The sequence below is a fragment of the Condylura cristata genome, unplaced genomic scaffold (assembly GCF_000260355.1).
Source record: "Condylura cristata isolate star-nosed mole 26May11 unplaced genomic scaffold, ConCri1.0 scaffold00008, whole genome shotgun sequence".
Taxonomy (NCBI): domain Eukaryota; kingdom Metazoa; phylum Chordata; class Mammalia; order Eulipotyphla; family Talpidae; genus Condylura; species Condylura cristata.
In genome coordinates, this window is record NW_004567109.1 from 7,626,448 (window position 1) to 7,651,225 (window position 24,778).

At 58.4% G+C, this 24,778-nt stretch overlaps 1 protein-coding gene across 1 annotated transcript in view; it reads right to left on the reverse strand.

Moving 5' to 3' along the window:
• The window catches only part of IFFO2 (intermediate filament family orphan 2), a 52,157-nt gene that overhangs the window by 25,901 nt on the left and 1,478 nt on the right, over positions 1–24,778 (reverse strand). Inside the window, exon 2 of the mRNA XM_004679357.2 lies at positions 24,537–24,773. Within this exon, the coding sequence (XP_004679414.1) occupies positions 24,537–24,773 (237 nt within the window). The remainder of the gene's footprint in view (positions 1–24,536; positions 24,774–24,778) is intronic.

Genomic DNA, 24,778 nt, shown 5'->3' on the forward strand with positions numbered 1-24,778 from the left:
GGGTGGGGGCGCCTCCAGACGTGCCCATCCGTGGCCCAGCTGCCCAGCTGCACTGTGCGCTTGTGGAAGGAGACGCAAATTAAATGCCAACTGATTGTCTCCGTGGAGGAGGTATTAATTTAATGTGAACACTTAACCAGGGCAGCCGATTCCATTACAGGCGGGCGGGCGGTAATGGCCCGGGCAGGCCGGAGCACAGGCTGGTTGGTGATGGGCGGGCTGAGAGCCGCCGTATCAAGTGTGAGCTCCACCCGGCTGCTGTCACCACATAGACACGCACACGGGCCTGCTGGGGACCTCGGCCACCCCCTCCAGGGAGCCCAGTGGGCGAGGTTGTGCAAGCCAGTTCAGGGGGCGGAGGGAGTGTAATGTCCACGGGAGGGAGTGTAATGTCCACGGGACACAGCCTGGAGAAGGTCCTGGGTCAGGGGCCACGGCATAACCCAGTGAGTCCCTGCTCCGCCCTGGGCCTCGGTGTCCCCATCTGTAAGAGGATCGCTAAGTCCCTCTGGATAGGACCTTAGGGCGCCGTCTGAGGACGCTGGGGGAAGCTGGAAGAGGGAACAACACAGGGAAGCCACCTCCATGCAGTTCTGTGTAGTGGGCCTCTGGCTGCTTTGCCGGCCCCAGGCACGGAGTGGAGGGCAGCATGCATCGACTCATTCCTCCCCCACTCACTCATCCCGTCGTCGCCTCTGGGGGTGTGCCCAAAGCCGTGCAGGTGCCCAGCATCGGGGGGGAGGGGGTTTCCTACTGACCCCACGAGGAAGGGCAGGTGAACTGAGAAAGCTGCCAGCGCGTGACTCCCAGAGGGCCCGCGTATCCCTAGCTGGGATCCTCAGGTTTCCTCCCTAGTCCATGAGTCCTACTCTGCAGAGCTCGTAGACAGATCAAATGAACAGGTGCCAGAGAGGGGGCCAAGCACCACTGGTGGACGATGCCAAGGAGATAAAGGCAGGAACTGCCGATGGACAGTTCTTGGTCACTGTTTCCCAGGGACCAAGGGTGCCCGTCTGGGGCAAATGGCTGGCTGTGGGGCTTCCCCTTGGGAAGGAAATCCCTTCCCCATCCCCTGCATCATCCCATGAATGTGTTCCACAGAACACATTCTGAGAGGGGGAGGGGAGCGAATGCGAGCCCCTCGAGCCCCTCGTGCCCCACAAACCCTCAAGCAGCGTGACAGCCAGCAGGTACAGAAGCCCCAGATCTAGACAGACTCGCCGTGTGGCCTTGGGTAAGTCCCTTCCCCATCCCCTGCATCACTTGCCCACTCTTCATGCAGTACTGTCCAACGGGACGCATCCTAAGGGCCACTCAGCCAGCTGGAAAACAATTTCCTTGGTCCCTGGACCAACACCCCACACGGACCACAGAGCTATTTGAGAAACCGCAAAATCTCCAAGCCAGCTGGGACATCCGTCTCTGCGTTCAAACCGATGTGTGTGCTGGAGAGAAGAGCAGGCGCTCTGGAGCCAGAGGCCCTGGGGTCAAACCCCAGCTGTGCATCTTGCAGCTCTGTGACTTCCAAGGACAAATGGTCAGGGAAGTCCGGAGAGACTGGTCCTGGACCAGGCTGCGAATGACTGGGCCAGCCCCAGACTGCTGCGAGACCCGTTTCCCGCCAGCAGAACCCAGCACAAGTCCTGCCTCTGCTCTCCATGCCCCCAGACCCATCCCACAAATGCAGGGCATGAGGCCTGCCCTGACAAAGGCCGCATGGCAGAGGTCACCTGAGGCAGGTGAGGTCCCAGCAGCCAGAGCCCAGCTGGTCTCATGGCAGTTTCCCGGAAGGCACGAGGCCTCCCACCACCAGGCCCAGAGGAGGCCCTGGCCACCTGCCCCAGGTAAGTAGCCAGCCAGAGGTTTCACTGTTACCTGAGACACCTGTTCCAATTACCTGGCGTCCGTGCTGCCCACGTTCCCAGCGTGACGCCCACCCTGGAGTCACTTGTGGAAAACGCCTTTGGAGAGCTCGTGGACGCTCGTAATCCAGAGGTGTATCCTGGGAAGCAGCCTCCTCCCAGCGCCTGTCTGCAACCACACCCAAGTGGGCACTGGCCCCCACAAACCAGGCCACCCTGAGAAGGAAAGTGACTCAAGCCTCTCACAGCAAGGATGAATCTGTGTCCCAAATTGGAGACCATGGTGAGGTTTCTGGGTTACCAATTGCACCTCTTCAGACTTCGACGCCTTCAGCCTCCTCCAGGGAGCCCTTCAGACGTGCACAGGGTGAGTCACTGTGCCCATCCCAGAGTTTCCAGTCCCGGCACATGCTTTCCTAACGGCACCTGGGTGCTGTGAATTCTCCCTTCTCTGCCTCTGTTCTCCCAGGAGAGGGGAGGGCCTCGCTTATTATAAAAGGTTTATGAGGTGCCGGACCAGCCACTGTCCTGCCCAGGGCTCTGGAGCCAGGAGTCATCATTCCACTGCACAGATGAGAAAACAGGTGTGGGGGAGCGACTGGCCGTGCGCAGGCCCACGAGGCCCGCAAGTCTGAGCAGCCTCTCACGAGGCCCGCAAGTCTGAGCAGCCTCTCAAAGGTGAGACGGCGTCTGCTGGGGAAAGCACCCTCGGCCAGGTGTTCACTCTGTGCCATTACCTCCTCTCAGGGCCTTAGAGCCAGGTGGGAAGAGGCCTGTGCCACAAGCCTCCCCTCTGGCCGAGACGGGCCTTCGCAGCCCTGTACCTGCCTCACCCTCCTAGCTGAAGAGTGAGGGGGAGAGGGGACATCTGATGAGCAAAGAGGGCCCCAGCTTTGCAGCCAGACCAAATCCCCCCATGACAGCCACATGCTCTGGGCACACAAGCTCCCATGCCCTGAGCCTCCCAACTTGGGAATCCTTGAAGTGGGGTTACAAAGGTCCCCCCTCAGGTCCCAGTTTGTGAAAGGCTGTAAGTAAACGGTTTGCCTGCCTGCTCCCCTCCCCTCCACCCCAACTAGCTCCCCCAACTAGGTCTGGCACAGCAAATTGGCCTCTCTGGGTCTCAGTTTGCCTAAAGTGGTCTCGGTCTCTTCTTGCTCTGCTGCTCCATGGGAACTCAGTCATCTGGCTGCAGAGGGCTAATCGGACTGACTGAGATGCTGGAGGGGAAGCTGGGTGTTGCACCACCACCCCAGCTCGGGCAAGTCCTCTATTGATTCGATTTGAGCAGAAGAAAAGAGGATTTGGGGCCTTCAGTATCCCAACATGCCTGTAGTGCAGGCTCAGGGGGTGGACACCCAGGCAGACCAGCGAGCCGGGAGGCAGCAGCTAGGCCGCCACAGGTCTCCCCGTTGAGCCCTCGCTTCTCAGCCCAGCTGTCCCCACCTAAGTGCACACAGCCGCACTCTCTGGCTTCTCGGCCTGGTGCCCACAATCAGAGGTGCGTGCCCTGGGCTCCGGGCGCTGCTTGCATGAACACAGTATCCCGAGCAGGTAAGGACACCTGGAGGAAAGCAAGGCTGTGGGCGGCTGTAGAGGCTGGCGGCGGGCGGCGGGCGGCGGGCGGCGGAAAAGAGCCTGAGTTCCCCATTTGCTTACACAGGCACCTCGGGACAAAGCCCAGCACCCCCAGAACTCTGGCTCCCCACATTTAAGTGAGAGCTAGTGGCTGCGCGCTAAAACTCAGTGCAGGCCCAGCCCCCTTCAGACACTCACTAGGCGGGCACTAAGCGGCCAGGGTTGTTGCCCTTCAGTTGGGTGGGCTGGTCAGAGCCCCGGACACCAGGTGGACACCTGCGTGCACACCAGGCGCCCGCCTATCCATGCCAGGTGGTCACTGTCAAACAAAGGCACACAGGACTCTCATCTCCCTCGAGTCCTGGCCAGGGCTCGATCCCAGCGCTGCCACAGGCCTTGGCTCTGAGGCCCCCCGGGAGTGGCGCAGGGAGTTTCTTGGGCACAGAGTCCAGCAGCCTCAGTGTCTGCCGCGGCCCAGCTCCATCTGGCTGTCGGCTTAGAGTCACCTGCTTTTTCTAAGCAGATTAGACGGACATTTCCAAGTGCCCACTCAGATGCCAAGTGCTAGGGCCCAGAGGCAGATAAAGGGTGTCCTCCTCCCTCGGGGAGTGGAAAGGCAGGTTCCAGAGCCTCTCCTGGCAGGACCGCTGCCCTCACCACACCAGGCGGGAGGATCTGAGCACCAGAGGCCCCGTGCTCCGGGGTGCTCCTCAGCACCTCGGCGCTCTGCCCATGAGTGAAAGGGCCCCCTGGGGCCCTCCCAAGCCTCAGCCATCTAAATGACCCTGCAACGAACGTCCTGCACGCATACATCTGCTTGTGTGCGGGTAACACCGAAGCAGGCCGCTGGGTCAAGGTTACAGACTTAAAAGCTTTGTGCTCCTCCCCACCTCCCAAGTACCACAGGGCAAGGCTGCTCCCAGAGCCCGGACAGTGCCCAGAGGGGCAAGGAAGACTAGGTTCCCCATGTCTTCACCCCAACCCCCACAGCAATCCTGCTTATGCCTCAGTTTCCCTATTGGTCTAAAGGCTGCCTCTCCCTCAGGTGGAAGAAGCCCCCAGCACAAAGACAGCCCTTCTGCACCCTCACTGGGGTGGATTCTGCCCTCGCAACAGGAAGGGCTGTGAGATCAGGATCCCCTGAGAAATGGGCCCAATCTCTCCCCCTGCGTAATGTCCACATACTAGGGTGAGACAAGAGAGCACCCCTCCAGCCCTCCAGGTCTCTGCATACATAATCTGCCTGCATAAACCCCCTTTGTCATTTCTCTCTGCTCCTCATCTTATGCCAACCTCAGGATCCAGCCTATATACCTCCTCCTCCAGGAAGCCTTCCCTGACTCCTTGCTGAGGGTGAAATACCCCTCTGCTATACTCCAAAGAGCCTGGTTACTTGCGACTGATGTTAACTGTTCACCTGTTGGTCTCCCCTGCTTAGCTCAGCTCTTCAAGGTCAGGTTCATGTCTGGCATACAGCTGCAGCCCCTGAATTCAGCACAAAACTTGGCATACAGTAAGCACAAAATGTTTGCTTAATAAAGGGTCTGCCGAGTGTCACCTCCGGCCTCCCCTCAGGAGATCCAGCCTGTGTCAGTGCAGCACTAACTTGAGGCCTTAGACGTCACCTCCCTGCCTGCCCCCCTCCCCCAGCCCCGCCGCGCCCCAGTCATCCTCAGCTTCCCCAGAGGACCACCGCAGACACGGCCAGCTCTGCAACTCTCCTCCAAGGGCCACCGCTCTCACCTGCGCGCCTGAGCTACCTCACCAGGGGCGGGTGGGGGAGGCTCGCAGCTCTCCAAACCCCAGGACTTTGCCTCTTTGCCCAGCTTGGCCAAAGCCCCAGAATCCCCTGCGCACCCCCCGTCCCCAGCATCAGGCAGACCTCAAGTCTCTGGGGGGCTCCAGCTCTTGCTCAAGGCTGGCAGCCAGCAGGGGGTCTGGGCACCCAGGCCAAGAAGCAGGAGGCCGAGGGGGCCCATGCCCAGGAGACTGGGGGGCTCCACCCAGGGACATGTTTACAGGCTTGAGAAAAACAGCAAGGCCCGAGGCTATTTTGGATCCCTAATGTGTACTTTGGGTCTGTGCTGTTTATTTCCAGCAGCTGCAGCTGCCCGCAGGTAAATGTGAGGCTCTCAGCTGCTGCCAGCACAATCTCCCCATCAGCCGCACCCCTGGCTCAGCCCCTGACTCACCCCCCAGCCACCTGGGCAGCTGCCTGCCTGCGCGACCAAACGGCCCTTTTCACCTGCAGCCTGGACCCCAGAGGGCCACAGCCAGGGAGAGCCCATGGGGCAGGAGTCGCCACCTGCCATCAGTTTGAAAGAGGCGCTGCAGCCTTGAGCCAGTCACCTCTCCAGTCCTGTCTCCTCACTTGTGGAGTGAGGGAGAGTGAGCCCCACCTGGATTCAAGGAGGACAAAACAACCACAGGATGTGGGGGGCGCGGGGTGTCAGGAAGGGGTGCTCGGGAGCCCGGCCATTTGGAAAGGGAGAGCTCAGAGGAGCGCGGTGGACTGTCCGAGGTCACACGGCGGCTGAGCAGTACAGGAATCCCGAGCCTGTGCTTCCCTCGGGCCACGGTGCGGGAGGATTCCCGGGAGAGGGCAGCGAGAGTGACAGGGACCCGCAGAGCCGTCACTCGCGGGGCTGGTGCAACTGAGGACGGGTCGTGGCAGGCAGACCATGTGCTCCGTGACCTGATTGTCCTAGCTGGCAAGGACAGGTAATTAGGCTTCCAGACCCACCAAGAACGGGATTAGGGACTAAAGACCGCTCGAGGGAACAGACTCACGCTCCACATCAGCTTCCTGTCACCAGGCAGGCCTGACATTCAACTTCATGTGAACCAGGGGAGAGGAATCTGGGGTGCCCCCAACACACACACCCTCTCCACCACTCATGGGACCGGAGTCCCCCTCGCGGAGGAGAGAGGGGTCACTTCCCTGCATATGGGGGGGAATGACATGGGCAGATGCCCAGGACACCAGTGGGGGCAGGAGTGTCTCTGGAACAGACCCTGCTCGAGCTCTCTCCTCCTCACCCCCATTCTGCCCAGGGGGAAACAGGTTCCACAGGTGAGGCTGTAAGGGAGACAGGGAAAGGGGAGGTCCCGGGGTCGGGCCCTACCCAAGGGAGGGTGGAGCTGAGGAAGCCGAAGACTGAAGAAGGGAGGAAGCAAGCCGGCGCTGAGGAGGCGCGTGGAGCAGAGTGGTGTGGACACGCGGCTCTGGTGTCTCGGTCCAGGACCGGGGGACACAGACGTGGGTGAGAGGCCCGCGGGGGGTGACTATGGCAGCGTTTATCTTGACTTAATTTTGTTCTTTTGCTCCCAGACTTGCTGGCTGTTTCTGACACTGTCCTGTGGGTGCCCGCCGGAAGGTGCTTCGACTTGGGGCGCGCTTTGGGCCAACCCTGTTTGGCTGCACTTTTACCCACGCGGGGATGGCTAACTTTGGGTGCTTGGCTTGAAAACTCTATCCTTTGTCTTTTCTGTATTGCACACTCATTGTATTAAAGTTCCTTTCATCAAAGCTCTATATGTCTTGTCTTGATGTGGCAGAAATTCAGAACTCACTAAGAGCAGGCAGGTTTGGGGGTTCTGGGAGGCCCCCTCCCTGCCCTACAACAAGGCGACATGCCCAGGGTCACATTCATCGCAGTTCACATTATGAAGTGTTAGGAGACATGTATGTTTAACTCATTTTAACTCTCACAACCCCCAATGAGCTCAGTGCTGTTGTGCCCATTTTACAGACAGGGAAACTGAGACCCAGAGAACAATTTGCGCCAGATCGAAGAAGTGGTGGTACCAGGACTGGACTCCAGCTGTCCGGCTCCAGAGCCCAAGTTCACAGCACAGACTGACCTCAGCTTTCCCCAGGAGAGACAGAGGCTGGGTCGCAGCACAGGTCTCTCTGGTCCCAAAGCTTCAGCTTCCTTTCCTGGCCCACCTACCTCGGAATGGACGGAAGGTCAGGGAGTGTCGCCTGGCCCCAAGGTCCATCTCCAGGAGTCCGAAAGGACCTTGCATCACTTCCAAACTCTTGACTGTGAGAAGGAATAACCGAGGCTCCCACCCTGGGCTGCCAGCCTGGGTCCTACTTGAACCTGACGGAGGTGTGGTCCCCTAGGCCTGACCCCGTCCCCAGAGCCCTCAGATGGGCAGGAAGACCTCAGACAGCAGAGGCTCCAGAAGGAGCTGCAGAGTGCCCAGCCCAGGGGAGGAGAGGGCCAGGACAGTCTCCCCTCTCAACCCGAACCTGAACCTCACTGGGGCCTCCGTCCCCCGAGCCTTGGTCTCCAGACACATGACCCGCAGCCTGGACTCAGCAAGATGCCAAAAAAGGAGATGGTTCCAGAGGGAGCGGCCGCAGGGAAGGGGGAGACCTTCTGCACCTGTCTCCTGCCCCTACCCAAGGCACTGGCTGTCAGACAGATGCAGCCCCTACCTTACTGGCGACATGCCTCGTCCTCGATGTGCCCGAGCCTCAGTTTCCCCATCTGTGAGATGGGGGTAACACTCGTACCCGCCTCGCTGGGTTGTGAGACGGTACAATTTGGTACATAATATTTTGCTTATCTTAGTGAACAGGCCCCACTTCCAGCCTCCAGGGGTGGCGGGGAGGGGGGCTGGCCCGGGGCCCAGGTGTAACGGTATCATCTTCATAGAAAGAGGAGGTTCGGTGCTCCCTGTCCCACCTACGGAAGGGGAGGCCTGGAAGGAGACCCCCAGAAGAGCCCGTGGGTGAGAGACCCGTGGGCAAGAGACCCGCGGGGAGGCCGACAGTGGCAGCTTTATCTGAGTTGGGCTTTGATTTTCTGTCTTTCTTTCCAGAAACCACCTGCCCGGCACCTGCTGCCCCTTCCCTATGGGTCCCCACCAGAAGGTGCCAGGGCCTTGGGGCTTGGGCATCTACCCACCAGGGGAGGGTGGGGTTTCATGGGACACTACTGTCCTTTCTTCTCTCTACTGCTCACTAATTCTGTTAAAGTTCTTTTCTTTTCGCGGCCTTAAATGCGAAGAGTATGTTTTGCCTTTACATGGCGGATGGCAGAACCCCCTTAGAGCGTGCAAGCTTGGGGGTCCCGGGGTACCCCTTAGTCTGCCTGCAAGAGTCCTCGGCCTGAGAGGTGCTGTTCTCCCATAGGAGGCTTCTTTCTGCAGGTATCCAGTGTCCCAGTAGCTGGCACACAGCAGCCCCTCAAACTGCTACGTCCTGGGTGAAACTGCTCCTGAGCTAGAGCGCTGAGGGGAGGGGGCGCTGAGCAGCCTGCAGGGCCTGGGGGTGAGCCCCGCTGTGTCTGCAGTGACGCCCCTACACCTCTCTGAAGCCATCTGCACAAAAAGTGCAGGCTCTTCCTCCTCCTTCCTTGGCAGAGGGCTGGGCACCCCCAGGGCAGACTGAGGAGTTGAGGGGGCCTTTTCCCTGCCGGCCTGGCCTCCAGGGACAGCCAGCTGGTCCACGCCCACCCCATCAAGCCCATAAAGGAGGCAGGCTGGCCGCCTAGTGGTGACTTTACCTGGGGACAGATGGAACACATGTCTCTGTCAGGCCAGATGGCCTGGTTGGCCTGAGGGGCCAGGACACCAGCTGGGAGCCCAGACCCACAGGCAGACTGTTTAACCCCTTCCTGCCCTAGCCACAAGAGTTAGTATCTCCTCAGCAACTGACTCATCATTGGACCCACGGCCTGGCCTGGCTAGTCTCCACCCTGGGGGGGGGAGGAACCTCTCCAGGGCCTAAAGCCAGACAGGGGGCCGTGGGGTGAAAGAGCCGTGGCTCAGGTCAGAGTGGAAGAGGCACTGTGGCTCCGCGGTGAGCAAAGGAGGCCACGACACCAGCTGGGGCCCTGTGGAACCACCTGGAGCCAGGTGGAACCAGCTTTTTGTCTCTAGGGTCACTGTCTGGGGCAGAGACCTCCAGGGCAGAAGGCCGCCAGCCACCCTCATGGGGCTGGACAATCCCACCCCTTCTCAGACCCCGGAACTGGCATGGTCCAGTGAAGGAGACTCAACTCCACCCGGCAGGTTGCGTGGCCCTGCACATGTTGCTCAACCATTCTGGGCCTCAGTTTCCCATCTGGAAAGGTGGGTGCGGGTGACCCCTGGGCTCCTGGCACTTGCGGCTGGGAGGACCCACTGACTTGAGAGGAAGGAATGTGCCTTTCTCACAGGAATCCTCCAGGGACCCGGGTCTTTCTCCACAAAGGACATGCCCCAACAAGGTGTGTGCACCAAGAGGGATCTTGGGTGGGAAACAGGTAAGCTCCAGGGGGTGGAAGGGGTTGGGTGCTGCTGGGGAGGGTCACCAGGTCTGCCCTGCCCAGTCCACAGACACAAGGAGAAGCACGTGTGGGTGTGGCAAGAGTCGGGGGCAAAGGCCACCAGATGCGGCCCTGGCAGGCCCCTCCCGGGCGGGAAGAGCTTCCGTGGGGTTCACAATAGCAAGGGAGCATAGGTCACCTCCGGAGACCCTGCCCCTGGGAACAGCGGGCCAGACAAGGACAGACAAAACTGGAGCTCAGCTGAGTGACTGACCAACCTGACACCCAAATAGGCCACAGTGTCCACTCGGAGCAGAGCAATCAAGCTCAGCTCCAGCCCGGGGCCTGTGTGCCTGTCCAGCCAGAATCTCTGCACGCCTCTCAGGACAGACAGCAGAGCGCTCCAGAAAGCCAAGAATGCCAGAAGAGGGGAGAGGGCAGGTGAAAGGGCCACGGGCCAAGTACACAGCCTCGGAGCTGGGGACCACGGGCCTGGCTGTGAGGCCAGTTCTGCTGGACAGAATAAGTCAGATAAGTCGGTGACCCTCTCCGAAAAGCTGTGTTGGGGTTGAGAAACGAAATCTCCTTGAGGACTCTCCCACCTCTGGTCTAACTGTCATTCAGCAAGATCCCTAGGGACAAGAGTCTGCCTTTCTGGTTCCGACAGCACCATCCCCAGGGCCAGGGCCAAGCACAAAAAAGACAGATGGACGGAACGAAGGAAGGAAGGAAGGATGGAGGGGGGAGGGGGGACGGGTGGACAGACAGATGGAAGGACAAATAGGCTGGGTGGAGGGATGGACAAATGAATAGTGAAGAAGGCTAATAACCTAAAAAAGAACAGAAGGCCCCAGGTGGCCCCCGGATGATTCCTTACACCTGCCCACAGGCCTTGGGGTCACTTTCCCATGATGACAGACCCTGCGGTGTCCAATCCCTTCCTCCAACTTGTACACACATACGCCGCCATGCGCCCACACGTCACTCCCCGCCCCCCACGCTCAGTGACCCACCTCTGGAGCCCAAGAAATTAAAGCAACAGCTGCCCAAAGGGAAGCGTTTCTCTGCCGTGGCCTCCCCTGGGCTTGTCCACCCTCTGGAGCCCCTTCCCTAAGCTGGGCTTGACATAAGACCAACAGCACGGAAGCCAGCCGTGATCTTCCAGGCCAGAGAGACCCAAGTTCATGTGCCAGCCCTGCCGCTTGCTCGCTCCAGCAAGTACCAAGTCCCTCCACCTGCCAAGGCTGTTTCCTCATCTGCACACAGCTGCGTATGCCCACCGAGGTGTACGTACGCCCACCGAGGTACAGCCATGGAGACCCCCGCGCGGTCACTCTCACACTGCAAGTTCACACAGTCTGCACCACGCTGGCAGGCAAGACGCTCTCGGGGAAATGGAGGGGAATGTGGGCAGCCGCAGGCTTACAGCCTTCCTCCTTAGAAGAGCTGAGGGTGAGCCAGCCTCAGCCCTGGGCCCTCTGCGGGCCCTCTAATCCCTTCCTCCTCATTTCCTACCTTGGGGGTGATGTGCCTGGACTTACACTGGGCAGAAGCTACAAAGCAGCCTTTGTCTCAGCTGAAACCCTAAACCCGCTGCCCTGACGTCAACCCTGGGAAAACAATGCCAGCACAGCCTCCAACCACGTCACCTCTGCCAAGGTCTGGGAGCCAGAGCTTAAGTCACAAGCCTCGCTCACAGCGCATCCACTGCTGGGCCTGTGGGCCAAGCCAGGAGCCGCCTTCCCATCAGGCCAGAGCTGCCTGCTGGCTGCTGAGGGCCGCAGAGCTTAGCCCGGTGTCTGACTACCGAAATTCAGCCCAGTGGCCGGGCCGAGGAGGGAGCCCATTTTGCAGCCTGGGAGACTGAACCCATTGCTGAGGCCCAGGCTGGCCGAGACGGGACTTCTGGAGGCCTCGTCCAGATCCACACGCAGAGGCTGGGCTAGGAGGCAGGGCCAGGAAGAGCCGCCCATTCAGGACCATTCCAACAGGCCCCTGGAAGCCCCGGCTCCAGGAGACACGACAATGGGGGGGGGCGCCAGGGGGGTGCCAGGCTGTGCTCTTCAGCAGCCACCCTCAGACAGTCCCCAGGGGAGGAGAGGGGACCTGACCTCCCCACTGGCCCCAGCAGGCGCTCTGCTGAGGACAGGAAGTGGCTGAACACAAAGGCCAGCCTGTAGCTGAAGGGGAGGGAGCAGGCAGCTCTCACCGCCTGGGGACTGGGGGCTGGGGGCTGGGAGGCCTGGCTGGGGGAGAAGGCAGAGCCCTGCAGGCTGCTGTTGGTTGTGTCATAAATCCCCATGACAACCTTGCAACTGAAGGCTGTCAGCCCCATTTTACAGATAAGAGAACCAAGGTTCAGAGCCCTGATGGCAACCTCGGCACCCAAGTCCAGGCAGGCGGGGGCCACAGCCAACAGGGTACCCAAGGAGGAACACCCCAAGCAACTTCCTTTAACCCCCCGTGGGTTCCTTATACTTTAAGGCACAGAGGAATAAGCTACAATCTCCTGGAAGTTGGGGATCCCTTGAAGTTGGAGTCGGGCTGATTCTGGCTCTCCGGCAGTCTGCTGAGCTCAGGCTGTTTCCCCGGCTTGGATAAGTCCTCATGTCTCATACATTAGTGTTTGCTTTAAAGGCAAGTGTAAAGCCGGGCCTCCCTGGTGGTACACAGGTTAAAGCGCAGCACCATGAAGCACACCCCAGCCACTGCAGCACGAGTTCAGTCCCCAGCCAGGGAGTGACCCACAGGGCACAGCAGACCTCTCCTGTCTCCCTGCTGCTCCCCTCAGCAGTGTATTTCAGTAGATCTGCCTGTTCTGCTCCCCGCTATACCTCTGGTGGATCCTCTTACCATCCGTACCTCTGACCTGTACCCCAGTTCTTGAGTGCATAAGTAAATAAATCTTAAAAAAAAAAAAGGCAAGTATAAAGTATAACACCAATGGCAGTGTCACAGAAGACATTCACATAGAACTGTCCACATCTAAAAGCACCGCTCCTCAGGTCTCATCCCGACAGGGGGCCTGGGGACATGGTGGGGGCTGCAGGGTCAGTCTGCGTGGTTCACCTGACTCCCACACTCGAGCTTGCAAAGTTCTCAGACCTTTCAAGTCCAGGGCTCCCCCGGAGAAAAGAGACAGGGTGGCCTTCATGGAGCCAGGCTCATCAACAACACTGGTGTCATCATCCCACTTTATACACAAACAAATCACTGCCTAGCGTGTGGCTGGCAGGCCAGACAGTGGGGTCAGTCAGTCACTCAACATCCCAACGCCTGATGGAGACCTTTTGTAGGAAGACAAGCCTGCGGGAGTGACCTCAGGGGCAGCCCCGCCAGTGCAGGGAGGCCTTGGTGGCTGGGCCTCTGGGGCCTGTTAGGCCCCCAGGTAGGACTAGCAGCTTCTTCGCTGGGTGTTTCCGAAACTGCCTCTTAACTGCCTCTTAAAAGACAAGCGGGCCCCCCAGAAGGATCCTTCAAGTTCAAGGGCTTCAAAAGAAGCTTGCTCAAGGGGCCTGGGTTCCAGCCCACTCTGCTGCGTGACCTCAGGCAGCTGCTCTCCCGTCTGAGGCTCCCTTTTCTCACCTTCCGAGGGTCACGCGTGTGGGAGTGGACAGAAAATTACAGAGCGCTGACAGATGAACTCTCTGTCTTTTTAAAAAGAAGAAGGTGCGTGCACATCTCTATGGAGACAGAACCAACCTGCCTGGCAGCAGGGCCTGGGTGGGCCAGTGTGGGAGGGAGGGTAAGAGGAAGTCACAGGAGTACAGTGGTGAGGCCCGGAGAGGTGAGGTGACACCCCAACTTATGTCTAGTCTTCAGCCTAAACCTGGCAGGAGATGGGGGTGTGGGGAGAGGGAGGCCCGGGATAACTGGTACTGACCTCCAAGACCCAGCAGCTCTCCCTCTGACCAGGACACCTCTCCTGCCCCCCATCAAGATGTCAAGGACCCCAGGGGCTAACCAGAGGTGGGGTCTCGACCTGTGGGGGGCTCCCTCCTTCCGCAGGGAAGAAGGGAGGCTCCCGGACACGCTCACCAGCAGATGCGCACACACGGGCTCACAAAGCCCAGGCCTGTGATCAGGAGGTGGTGGGCCCCTCTCACAAGCCTGCCCTGCCTCAGATGGGGCACTGGGGGCGGGGTGAGTCAGCCCTGGGTGCAGAGACCAAACCAAGAAAGGAGAGGAGAGGAGAGGAGCCCCTGAAAAACAGCACAAAGAAAGGCGGGAAGAAATTGGGGGGAAAGCAAGGTGGGGAGAGGAAAGCGCAGGCAGCTGGGTTCTGACCGTCCCCACCCCGGCCTGGGCGTGAGGGGCACCCTCATCTCCCAGCCTTTACACGAGCTGTTCTCACTCCCCGGAGCGCAGTCGCCCTCCTATCCTGCTCGCCTTGGGCCTTCAGACCACACCTCAGCCGTTGTCGCCACCACGAAGACTGGACAGGCCCTCAGCTGTCCCAGGTGCGCTCCAGAATCCCCAGGGCTCGGGCCCTGCAGGGTCCACCAGGAGCTGGCTGCAGGGTTCGCTCTCCACCCGGGCCTGCTGCTAAGCCAGCTCTCTCCAAGCTACTCCAGGCCCTGTCTCCCCCATCCCAGGCCCCTATCGGAGGCCTTCAGCCCACCACCACAGTGAGTCTGGGCAAAGGGGTGCTAAAGTGCCCCGGGCAGATGTGCTGACCCTGCCCAGGAGGCGTCTGCCTGCCCGGGAGTTTCACAAGGCCCACTTAGAGCAGCATTACTTCCCTCCCCCCAGGACGGCAACCAGGCGGCAGTGAGCCAAGTGCCGTTTTAAATAACCCAAGTAATAAAAATGGCCAATTAAGAGAGCAGAAGGCAGCTTCTCCACTGCGGGGGCGTCTCCCCATCAAGCAACAGACCGGGGGTGCTGTGTGAAGCCGCATCCCAAGGGCTGAGCGGAGCATGTGCTGAGTCAGCATCTCAGGGCCGCTTGGAGGTAGCCCCCGCCCCGCACAGCCATGGGGGTGGGGTGGGGGTGTCAGGGAACGTGGGGGGGCCTGCCAGCCAGGCCAGGCTCCTCATGCCACTCAATCCCAGACCCTGTTCCTACAGCCCCCAGCCATGTTGAGCCACCACCCCGGCAGCTGCCACCTCATGGCTTTCTCCAGCCGTCCACGCACTGTGACTGTCCCCACCGTGCAGATGACACACACAAATGACTCTCAAGGTCACGGAGCAGATAAGCAGCCGAGACACTTTCAGCTTCTGCTTGTCCCAGTTCCCAAGTTCAACACGAACACTCTGCCCCAGGCTGCTGCATTTCACAAGTTTCTGTCCAAACTGAGCGCCAGGGGAGGTGTGAGTCGAAAGGGGACCCACACAGTGCACGGAGCCTGGGGAGGCCGCAGCTCGGACGGCAGCTGGAGACCAGGGCTTCAGCCCCGAGCCGCGGCACCCCCGGTCAAAGGCGTTTGCACAGGATCGCGGCCCTCCATCTTCCAGCCTCAAGACATGATTGCTCCCGTTTCACAGACGTGGAAACCGAGGCCCAGAGCAGGAATGGGGTTCACGATGGACATGCCCCTTCCTGGGTATGGTGCAAGACAAAGGCTGCGTCTGGGGCCCGACTTCCCGGGCTCCAGTCTTAGCCCGTGCCACGCCATGTCTCAGCCAGCCCCCCGATGTCTCTGGCTCAGTCTCCACATCTCTAAAGTGGGCGAGTGATGGCGCCTAACTCCTAGGGTGGTCGGGAGGTTGCCTGAATTAAATGTTTCCAGGCTGCTTTGAAAAGAGCCTGGCAAGAAGCAACACTGTACAAAGGTCTGGTGAATGAACTAAACAACAATGTGGGCAGGCCCTGTCACCGGGGTGTTGTCTCACTGTCCCCAGACTCTGAGCTATGTCAGCTTCCCCCCATGGGACCCCACACTGCCCACAGGGGTGAAGAGGATGGAGCGTGGCTTCTCAGACATCCACAGCCAGCAGTCCCGTCTTCCCCACCAAGAAGCGCAGAAGGACAGTAACAAGGTCTGCGTAAGCTGGCCAAGTTCACAGCACCAGCCAAAAGCAAAAGTGAGGCAGAGCTTCGGTCAGAGGTCAGCTTCCTTCCCTCCACCAGACATCTCTCCTGCTTAATGCCCAGCGGGCCAGACCCCAGGCCACTGTCCCGGGGCACTTAGGGACAGGATGGGCGGGCATGACGGAAGGAGTGTAACTTCGATTCTGATGCATCTGTAGCCCTGGTTTGGCTCGAGGCTAGGGCAAGGTCCTTCTTGTGGGCCTTGGTTTCTGTCATGTCGCTGGCAGTGCCAGGCAGGGACTAACGGTGTTCCCTGCTCCCCACTCCTTCCCCTGCCAGACCCACAGCCTAGGTATGGCACCTCTTGGTGGCAGACCAAGGGCTCCCGCCACGCTGGCAGCTTCTTAGAGCATGAGGGCCCAAAGAGTAGGGGGTTGGACAGCCTGCTACGGGCGCGTGGAGGCTCATGCCTGCCAGTGAATCAGTGGCTCCTCAAGAATTACCGTAAAGTGACAGTAGGCAGTCTTCGCGGCACACAGCCGCCTCCTGTTCTGCCACCCCCGTTGGCAATATTGTGAGAGGTGCCGGGGTTCCCCCAAGCCTGGGCCTGCCTCCTGCCACCTCCTTGCCCTGGGCCAGCCCCCCACACCTCAGGTGGCCTGGGACAAGGCCAGCCGGCCACCACCCCACCCCCTCCACCACCCAGGGATGGGCACTGAACTTGGGGTCTAGAGATCAGGGCAGGTTTCTTGTCTCACTCGGGACCTCTCATCTGTAAAGCCAGAGCCAATTCCCACCTCCTGGAGTTCCCCTAATAATGAAATCTCACTTGTTTCAGGAAATCCTCAGAGCCTCGCACACAGCAGCCAATCAATGGCGGCTATTCCGTCATTACGGTTTCCCTCCCCCCCCCAAAAAAAAAACGTTTCACACTCCTTTGTTTCCATTTTTCTTTTTTTTTACATCTTTTTTTTAGCAGACCTCACTAGAAGCCTCACCCCCATTTTATAGAGCAACAAACTGAGGTGCCAGAGCCCTGCACAGATTCTCAGCAGGACGTGTTCACGGGCAGCGGGCCCACCCTCACGTCCAGGTGGCATGGGGCGCCCACACGAGGCCAGCAGGGCCTCGGCCAGGCCACGGCCCCACGAGGAAGGAAGAGGCACGGGCCAGGTTCACTGTTGGGTGGCAACTGTCTTCTTTTGTACCAGGAACCAGAGTAAGAAACCACATCCCGCCCAGGCAGTCAAGCACCAGTGCCCACCGAGGTGGGAGGGCCCTGCCCTGGCAGCGGGCAGCAGCGTCAGAAGTGGCACCAGCCCCCGCCTGGCTTGGAATCCCGTGGGCCCCTTGAAGTCGGCATCCCCAGAGGCTGCACACCCCGCATGCTGCCAGTGGGGCACAGCCGCCCTCCCCAGCGTCCACCTGGCTCTCCACTCTGCCCTCACAGCTGGCACCGCCCTCACCCCGAGGGCACCCGGGCCCTGCCCCGTGTAATCCCGCGTGCTGCTCTTCTGGAACATCCTGCTTCCAGGAGCTGTAGCTCCCTGAGCGACACAAATGTCGGCGCCTCCCTTTTCCAGACGGGGAAACCGAGGCTCAGCGAGAGTTGCAAGGTCTGCACCGGGCGGCGGGTGGCGGGTGTTCACGCACACTTGTGGGGCTGATGTGCTGGCCCTGGAGCTCCAGGAGTGGAGTCAGGCGGGAGGAAAAAGAAAAATATGGGCTGGTTTCGTTCATAGGAGGACTATAGGGGAGCCAAATAAGGGGGGGCCGGGGAGGGGGAGAATAACAACAATTACAAAAATGCACCAAAAGTAATCAGACAACAATAAAGCCGAGACCTTCTGCAAGGGAGTGGGGGTGCCCAACGGAGGGCGGGTGGGTGAGGGCAGGAGCTCAAGGGAGGAGCTAAGGGGATGGGGCAGGGGTGACTCATGGCGCGACTCCCTGGCTCTGTGGGGCTGCACCTGATGTACATTATATGCAAATTGAGAAACTAAATATATATGTACATATATATAAATATATACATGTACATATGTACATAAATATATATGTACACATACTCGAGTCTCCCGGCCCGAGTCCAGACCTGTCCCCTCCTCCAGCTTCCAGTCCCTGGACATGGCGTCTCTGGGGGTGTCATCTGTGCCCTGTACCCCCATCCCCTCACGGAGCCTCCCCAAGGCTCCAATATTTGCTCAAGGTAGACACAAAGAGGCAGACCGGAGGGAGGCAGCCCCCAGAGCTCGCAGTCGCAGATTCAGGGTGTGGGGTGCCGCGAGGGGAGGTGGTGGGTGCTCGGGAAGCCCTGATGGAACGGGGGGGGGGGGTTGGGGGGGAAAAACAACACGTCCTCCTCCTGAGCATAGGGGCCAAACAGGGCTGCGTCCTTTCAGGCCCTGGCTGCCCCTCCCCGACACGGGGAGTAAACGGGACACCCGCCGGCTGCAGAACCCTGGTGCCGCTCCGGCCTCCCAGACACAGACACGGTTTAAATCAATTCTCCTGGAAGTCAGAGCCTCTCCTTGCACGAAGGACGCGTTCAGATGCTAGGCCTACCCTTGCATGGCCTTCAGACACTGGCACTGTGAGGGTGCGGAAACCAGGCTGGAGGGAGCGTGTGTGGGTACACCGGAGTGAGCGAGTGTGTGTGTGTGAGTGAGTGAGTGAGTGAGTGAGTGAGTGAGCAAGCGAGTGTGTGAGTGAGCGAGTGAGTGAGCGAGGGAGTGTGTGAAGTGTGTGAGTGAGCGAGCGAGTGTGTGAGCGAGCGAGTGAGTGAGCGAGTGCGCGAGCGAGCGTGTGAGTGAGCGAGTGTGTGAAGTGTGCGAGTGAGTGAGCGAGTGTGAGCGAGTGTGTGAGTGAGTGAGCGAGTGTGCACGTGAGCAAGTGTGTGAAGTGTGTGAGTGAGCGAGCGTGTGAGTGAGTGAGCGAGCGTGTGAGTGAGCGAGTGTGTGAAGTGTGTGAGTGAGTGAGCGAGTGTGAGCGAGTGTGTGAGTGAGTGAGCGAGTGTGCACGTGAGCGAGTGTGTGAAGTGTGTGAGTGAGCGAGCGTGTGAGTGAGTGAGCGAGTGTGTGAGTGAGCGAGTGTGCGAAGTGTGTGACCTAGTGTGTGAAGTGTGTGACCGAGTGTGCGAAGTGTGTGACCGAGTGTGTGAAGTGTGTGAGTGAGCGAGCGAGCGTGTGAGTGAGCGAGTGAGTGAGCAAGCGAGTGTGTGAGTGAGCGAGTGAGTGAGCGGGTGTGTGAGCGAGCGAGTGAGTGAGTGAGCGGGTGTGTGAGCGAGCGAGTGAGTGAGTGTGGCCAAGGGGGCCAGGGCCTCCATCCGGTGGCCAAGGCAAAGGCCCCGCCCCGCATTCCTGGGGAAGGAATCCTCAGCTGTCCGTGCTTCCTTTTCTTTTCTGGGACCCATTCCCCTCCCTCTAGCTTGAGCTCTGAGAATCCCTCCCAAATCTGTCCCCACACAGAATGCCAGCCCAGCCAAGAGACTTTGGAATACTGAGGAGCCGGCCAGGGTGTGGGTGGAGGGGGTGTGTTTCAGCTAAAGGAGGTGGGGAGGGGGTGGGGGTGGCCAGAGATTTCCGGAGGCACAAATCAAGGGCTAAGAATGGGAAGAACACCCTCCTTAGATCTGGACAAAGAAGTCGCTTTTATTCCCTCCACCCCCAGCACCATCTCTGGCGCCTTCCTTGGGTGTTGGGAATCCTTGTAAATTCAGGGAACAGACACAGTGGGGTGGGGGGAAGGAGGTGGGCTGGGCTGGGGGCTGAACCCCTGACACTGCCCAGCCCCGGTGCCTTCATACACAGTCCTCCCTGGCTCAGGCGGCTCAGAGGCCAAGCCCTGGCCCTCAGGCGCAAGGAGCATGGCAGAGCCATGACGCCTTCCTACACCAGGCCGCCTCACGAGAAAATTGGAAATAAAGAATTCCTGTCAGCGGCAGCTTCAGAAAAGGATGAAAGTGTCTCTGGCCATCTCAGGGACTGAAGCCCCACCACCAGCTTCCAGCTTTGGGGTACCCACGGGCTAGCACCCCACTTGCTCAAGGGCCTTCAGGGTGTTAGGGGAGGCAAGGATGCTCCCCTGGCCCCCCACCACCCTTTTTTGAGCTCTCCGTTGGGCCAACAGCCCAACCCCTCCCGCTCACCGTCAGAAATATCTGTGACCCACGTCCCTGCCATCTCTGCAAGTGCTTTTTAAAAACAGTTTCAAGGCAGATGCATATAAAGGAGGCCAGAACTGGGCCCTCCGGGTGATGCAGCTTGTCAAAGCACAGCACTGAGAAGCTAAAGCCACTTCAGCATGAGCTTGATCCCCACCCCGGAGGTGACCCAAAGGGCGCAACAGACCTCTCCCGATCCCCCCACTGCTCCCTCAGCAGTGTACTTTGTCAGTCAGCCTGTTCTGCTCCCCACTCTGTCTCTGGGGAATCCTCTCACCGCCCCTGTACCTCTGGCCTGTACCCCAGTTCTGTATGTCTGTATGCACAAATAAATAAATCTTAAAAAAAAAAAAAAAAAGGCCAGAACCTTGTTGAGCCCAGGCACATGGTGTAGGCATCACCTCCGAGTGTGGGGAAAAGCACAGAAGATCTGGCCAGCTCGTCTTCGAGGGTCATCCCCCACCCCAGGCCTCAGTTTCTCCCTCTCAAAAATGGAAGTTCTCTGCTGCATCAGCAATTTCCTTTTCCTAAACTGCAGACTCCTGTTTCCCAACTGGATCTTCCTCAGATACCAATTCCACAGTTGTGGAATTGCAGCTGCTACCAGGGTGGGTGGGGGTGGGGGAACACCTGAATTCCAGGCGCTCAATCCCTGGGCTGTTCCCAGGGTCGCCCAAGGGCACCCTGCTCAGGATCCCAGGGCTCTAAATGAGCACTGTGGGCCCTCTTGACTTCCAAGGGAAATGCCAATCACCCCTGGTGCCAGGGGAAAACAACCCTCCAGGCTGACTTCAGTCAGGGCCAAAGACACTGCAGAACCTGCAGGGAGAGGAAGAAAGGCAGCTGTCCCAAACCACACTGGCTCTGGGCAAGAGAAGGGTGGCTCAGCCCTGCCCTAGCCCCTTGAAGTCAGACCTGAGGGTAGAGGAACCCCCTCCGGTGTGAGGGTGAAGGCTCAGAGAGGGAAACAACTGGCCTGAGGTCACACAGCACAGAGTGGCAGAGCTGAACCTCAGAAACGGCTCCACTTATTCAAAGTTCAGATGGATTCGCAGGAATCTCCCGGGGAAAAGCCCCCTGCTTGCAAACTCAGAACAGGGTATTTTGGTGATACTGGGTGATGACCAGCCAGAGATGTTTGTTTTGGTTTCCAAATCACACAACCTAGCCAGTGTTACAGTTTCGGTGGCCACACTTCCCACGTGGTAAAGAGCTCCGAGCTGAATGGCCCAAAGGAACAGGGCACCCAGGGGCTCGGATTTGTGCAGGGGCTTCGAAAGCAAGGTCCCGTGTCACGGATGGCGCCTGAGGAATGGGAGGTGGTACACAGTGGTTTTCACATTTCAGTGTAATTGACTATGTAGGTGCAGTGGGGTGCTCACAAGTAGGGCTGCAGACAGTGGACTGTTTATTCAGTACTGTGAAGGAGACTATTTCTGACTCATGTTAGAACACGGATGAGCCTCAACAGTCGTCAGTGAGGGAAACCAGGCACAAAGGCTACACAGGAGAGGACTCCATGTATAGCAAAAGCCCATCTACAGAAAGCAGCTGGGTGCAGCCCGGGCTGGTTGGGCCCAAGGACGAAGCACAGACAGGCAGGAAGGCGCTTTTGGGGGTGATGCAAGTATTCTAAAACCGGATAGTCGTGATGGTTGCACAACTCTGTGGATCTACTAAAAATCATTAGACTGTATGCTGAACATGGGAGGATTTGTGACATGCAAATTACATGGCAATAAAGCTATTAAAAAGCATTTTGCGTGAGTAATAATATAGGTGGAAGTACATGGCTATGGGTGTAATCATGCAGGGGACGCCAAAGGCCTCCAGCGTGGAGACCAACGGACCCATCGTCCTTTGGGGTTCATTGAGTGGGGTCTCCTGACTTCAAGCCCCTGAAGAGGATGCCGGGAATCCTGCCTTTCTCAGCACAGACTCCTTCCACTGGTCACTGGTCACCGCTTGCGACCCCACACTAGAGGGGAAACTGAAGACCTGGGGGCCAAAAGTTCTGGCTCGGTCTCATGCCATAGACTGTGGCTTCTCCTATGGACAGGGCGCCGGAACACAGCTGGAGACTCAAACTCAGACATGTCATTACCGGAAGAGCCTTTCTGATCATCTAGCCCAGTGGTTGTTAAGATATTCTTTAATAAAAGTTAATCAAAGGCCTGCTTTCCTCCCAAAAGAAAACTATGATGAGAAACCTAAATGTAGAAACAAATAAAAACAGAATGTTACCTGTGTAAATGTAGATTGTCAGTTCCAATACACAAGTCACCTGTTCTAAATTCAATCCATGAGGTGGATGAGGTTATTTGGCCCATTAATCCAAGGAGCTGGGATTATGGATGACAGGTCCTCATTCGGTTTAATTCTAGCCCCAGTTTTATCTACAGAGTGTCAAGAAAATCCTCACTCACAGAGACAAGTAGCTACCAAGGGGGACAGTTTCAGTGACTTGCTTTGCCATCTCAGAACGTCCATGGGTTTTAATGACTCGGCAGTAAGAACTTGAAAGTGAGAGACTACGTTTTCATGACCATATAAACATTTTTATATATTTTGAAATGTTAATTTATATTTATATTTAATTATTTTACTTGTATTTTAATTGTTGTGCTTATGTTTAATAATCTATCATTTACATATGAATCATTATATTTATACTTAATTATTTATGTATATTCAAGGACTTCCTAAAGCCCCTCTTTGAGGCAGCTGAGGTCTTTGAGGAGCATCGCTTACTTGACAGATAGGGAAACTGAGGTCCAAGGAAGGGCACACACTTGCTTGGGGAAAATCCAACCGGACCCCCAAGTCAATTTCAGGCAAGATGCGCCCGCCAGATGCACCGACAATACAGAGGAAGAGAAGGTGCAGGCCTGTCCCCTAGGCAGGGAGAGGGCCACCCCGTGCTCCACCTGTCTCGGCAGCACCCGGCTCGTTCCAGACCAGCGCCAAAGGTGACATCACACCCCACACCCTGGGTGCAACTTAACAGCATTGCCCAATGCCAGCCTATCTCCTCTAAGACCTGCCACAGTGTTTCCATCTCCTTAGTAGCCAGGTCCAGAAAGCAGACACAATAAAACAAACACAACAAAAGCCTGGCACGTGATGCCACAATTCACAATGACCAACAGAAGGGCCCATCCCTCCAAGTTCCTCCATCAAGAGCAAGTGCCTACTTCCCTCCCCACCCCGCCCCAAAGACACCACCCACAGGGACAGAGAGGAAGACTCCCCAGGCTGGGCCACCACAGCACTCAAAGGACTTCAGAAGTGACCACCAGCCCTGGAGAAGGGCTCCGAGAGCAGCTCCGGGCCTCAGCCTCAGCGAGCTGCTAGTTTCACAGGTTGTCACCTCTAATCACTTCCCATCCCTATACCATCCCTTTACACCGCCTAAAAAGCAGCATCCTACCCTCCCCCCTCCCTGCAAGCAAAACCAACTCATGTGTAGACTTTATCATTCCCATCCCTCTGAAGAGCAGTTTCTCAGTGGTTCAACTATCTCACTGGCAGTGATGGCGGTGGCATCTGAATGCCTATGGCCAGCTTATGCAGTGGAAGAAAAAGAAGCAGCCCAGGTCCAGCTCCCTGGGCACAACTCTGCTCAAGTGAGCACCAGAACCCAAGGAGTGCAGGGCAAGATCCTTCTCAGCACATCCTCCAAGCCCTGGAGTTTAGAGGCACGCTGGAGATGCAGACTGGGGCAGCACAGGGCCCTGCCCCCACCCGGGCTGACTGTACAGACAGACCCCTCCCCTCTCCTCCGCAGGCCAGCAGACAGCACTGTCAGCCAGGATGCAGGCAGGAAGCAATGTCAGTTTCCCAGCTGGGGATCTAGGCCGGGCAGGGACATGTGGTCAGCCCTGCAAGCAATCTGCTCCTTCAGCCCAGCCTGAGACAGAGGTCTGGCCAGCCTGAACCCAAGGTTATTATCTCCTCCTGTGGGCCTGTAGAGTGAGTGTGTGTGGCCCAATAAAACAAGACGGTTGGGGTGTAGAAGGCAAACGGGGTGTATTTTTAAAGCTGTGGCCATTCTGATGCCAGCTAGGCATTACAGAGCTGAAGCAAGAAGGCAGACTGGTCCCAGTTGGTAAGGACAGGGCTATCCATTTCCATACACAGGATTTCGTGTAATCCAAGGGAGGAAAAGGCAGAGGGGTGGTTAAGCGTTTTTCCTTTTCCATAGAGGGAAGGGACACCATCTCTTATGTCCTTGGGAAAACACCTAGGCTGGGAGACAACCGAGCAGGAGCAGTTAAGTTCAGATTCCTGGTTCTCCCCTTACCAGGCACTTGTATTTCTGTGCCTGTGTCCTCAGCTACAAAATGGGAACAAGAAAACCCACATACTGCATTGCTGTGAAAATAAGTGAGATCACGTAAAACACCGATGGTCATTATGCCGCCTAGAAGATAATGAATCTGACCCAGCGAGAGCCCCGAGGTGTCCCCTACCGTCGTCAGTCAGCGCCGGGTCCATTCTCGGAACTATACAGATAACTGCATTTTGCAAGCACGTTGTAGCCGGGCAGGGCACTCTGCAAACACAGCTTCCAGCCCACCTGCCAAGACCAGCTGGCAGCCCCGGCCCCTCCCGGACACACGCATTCCGCGGCTTCGAGACCTGGCCCCGCGACCCCGGGGCCCGGGCTTGGGGGAGGGGCGGGCCCCCACTCACCTCCGCTTGTACTCGTCTCGCTCGCGCTTCACCTTGGCCAGCACGTTGTAGAGCGCGCGTATCTCGGGCGTGATGGTGTCGATCTGCACACCCACGCCGTCGGGGTGCACCCACGACACGCCGGGGCCCTGCACGGTCTCCACGCCGCCGCCGCCCGTGCGCCGCACCTGCGTGTAGCTCCAGATGGTCCCGGGCAGGCGGCCGTAGTGCTGCGGGTGCGAGCCGCCGCCTGGGGGCAGGCC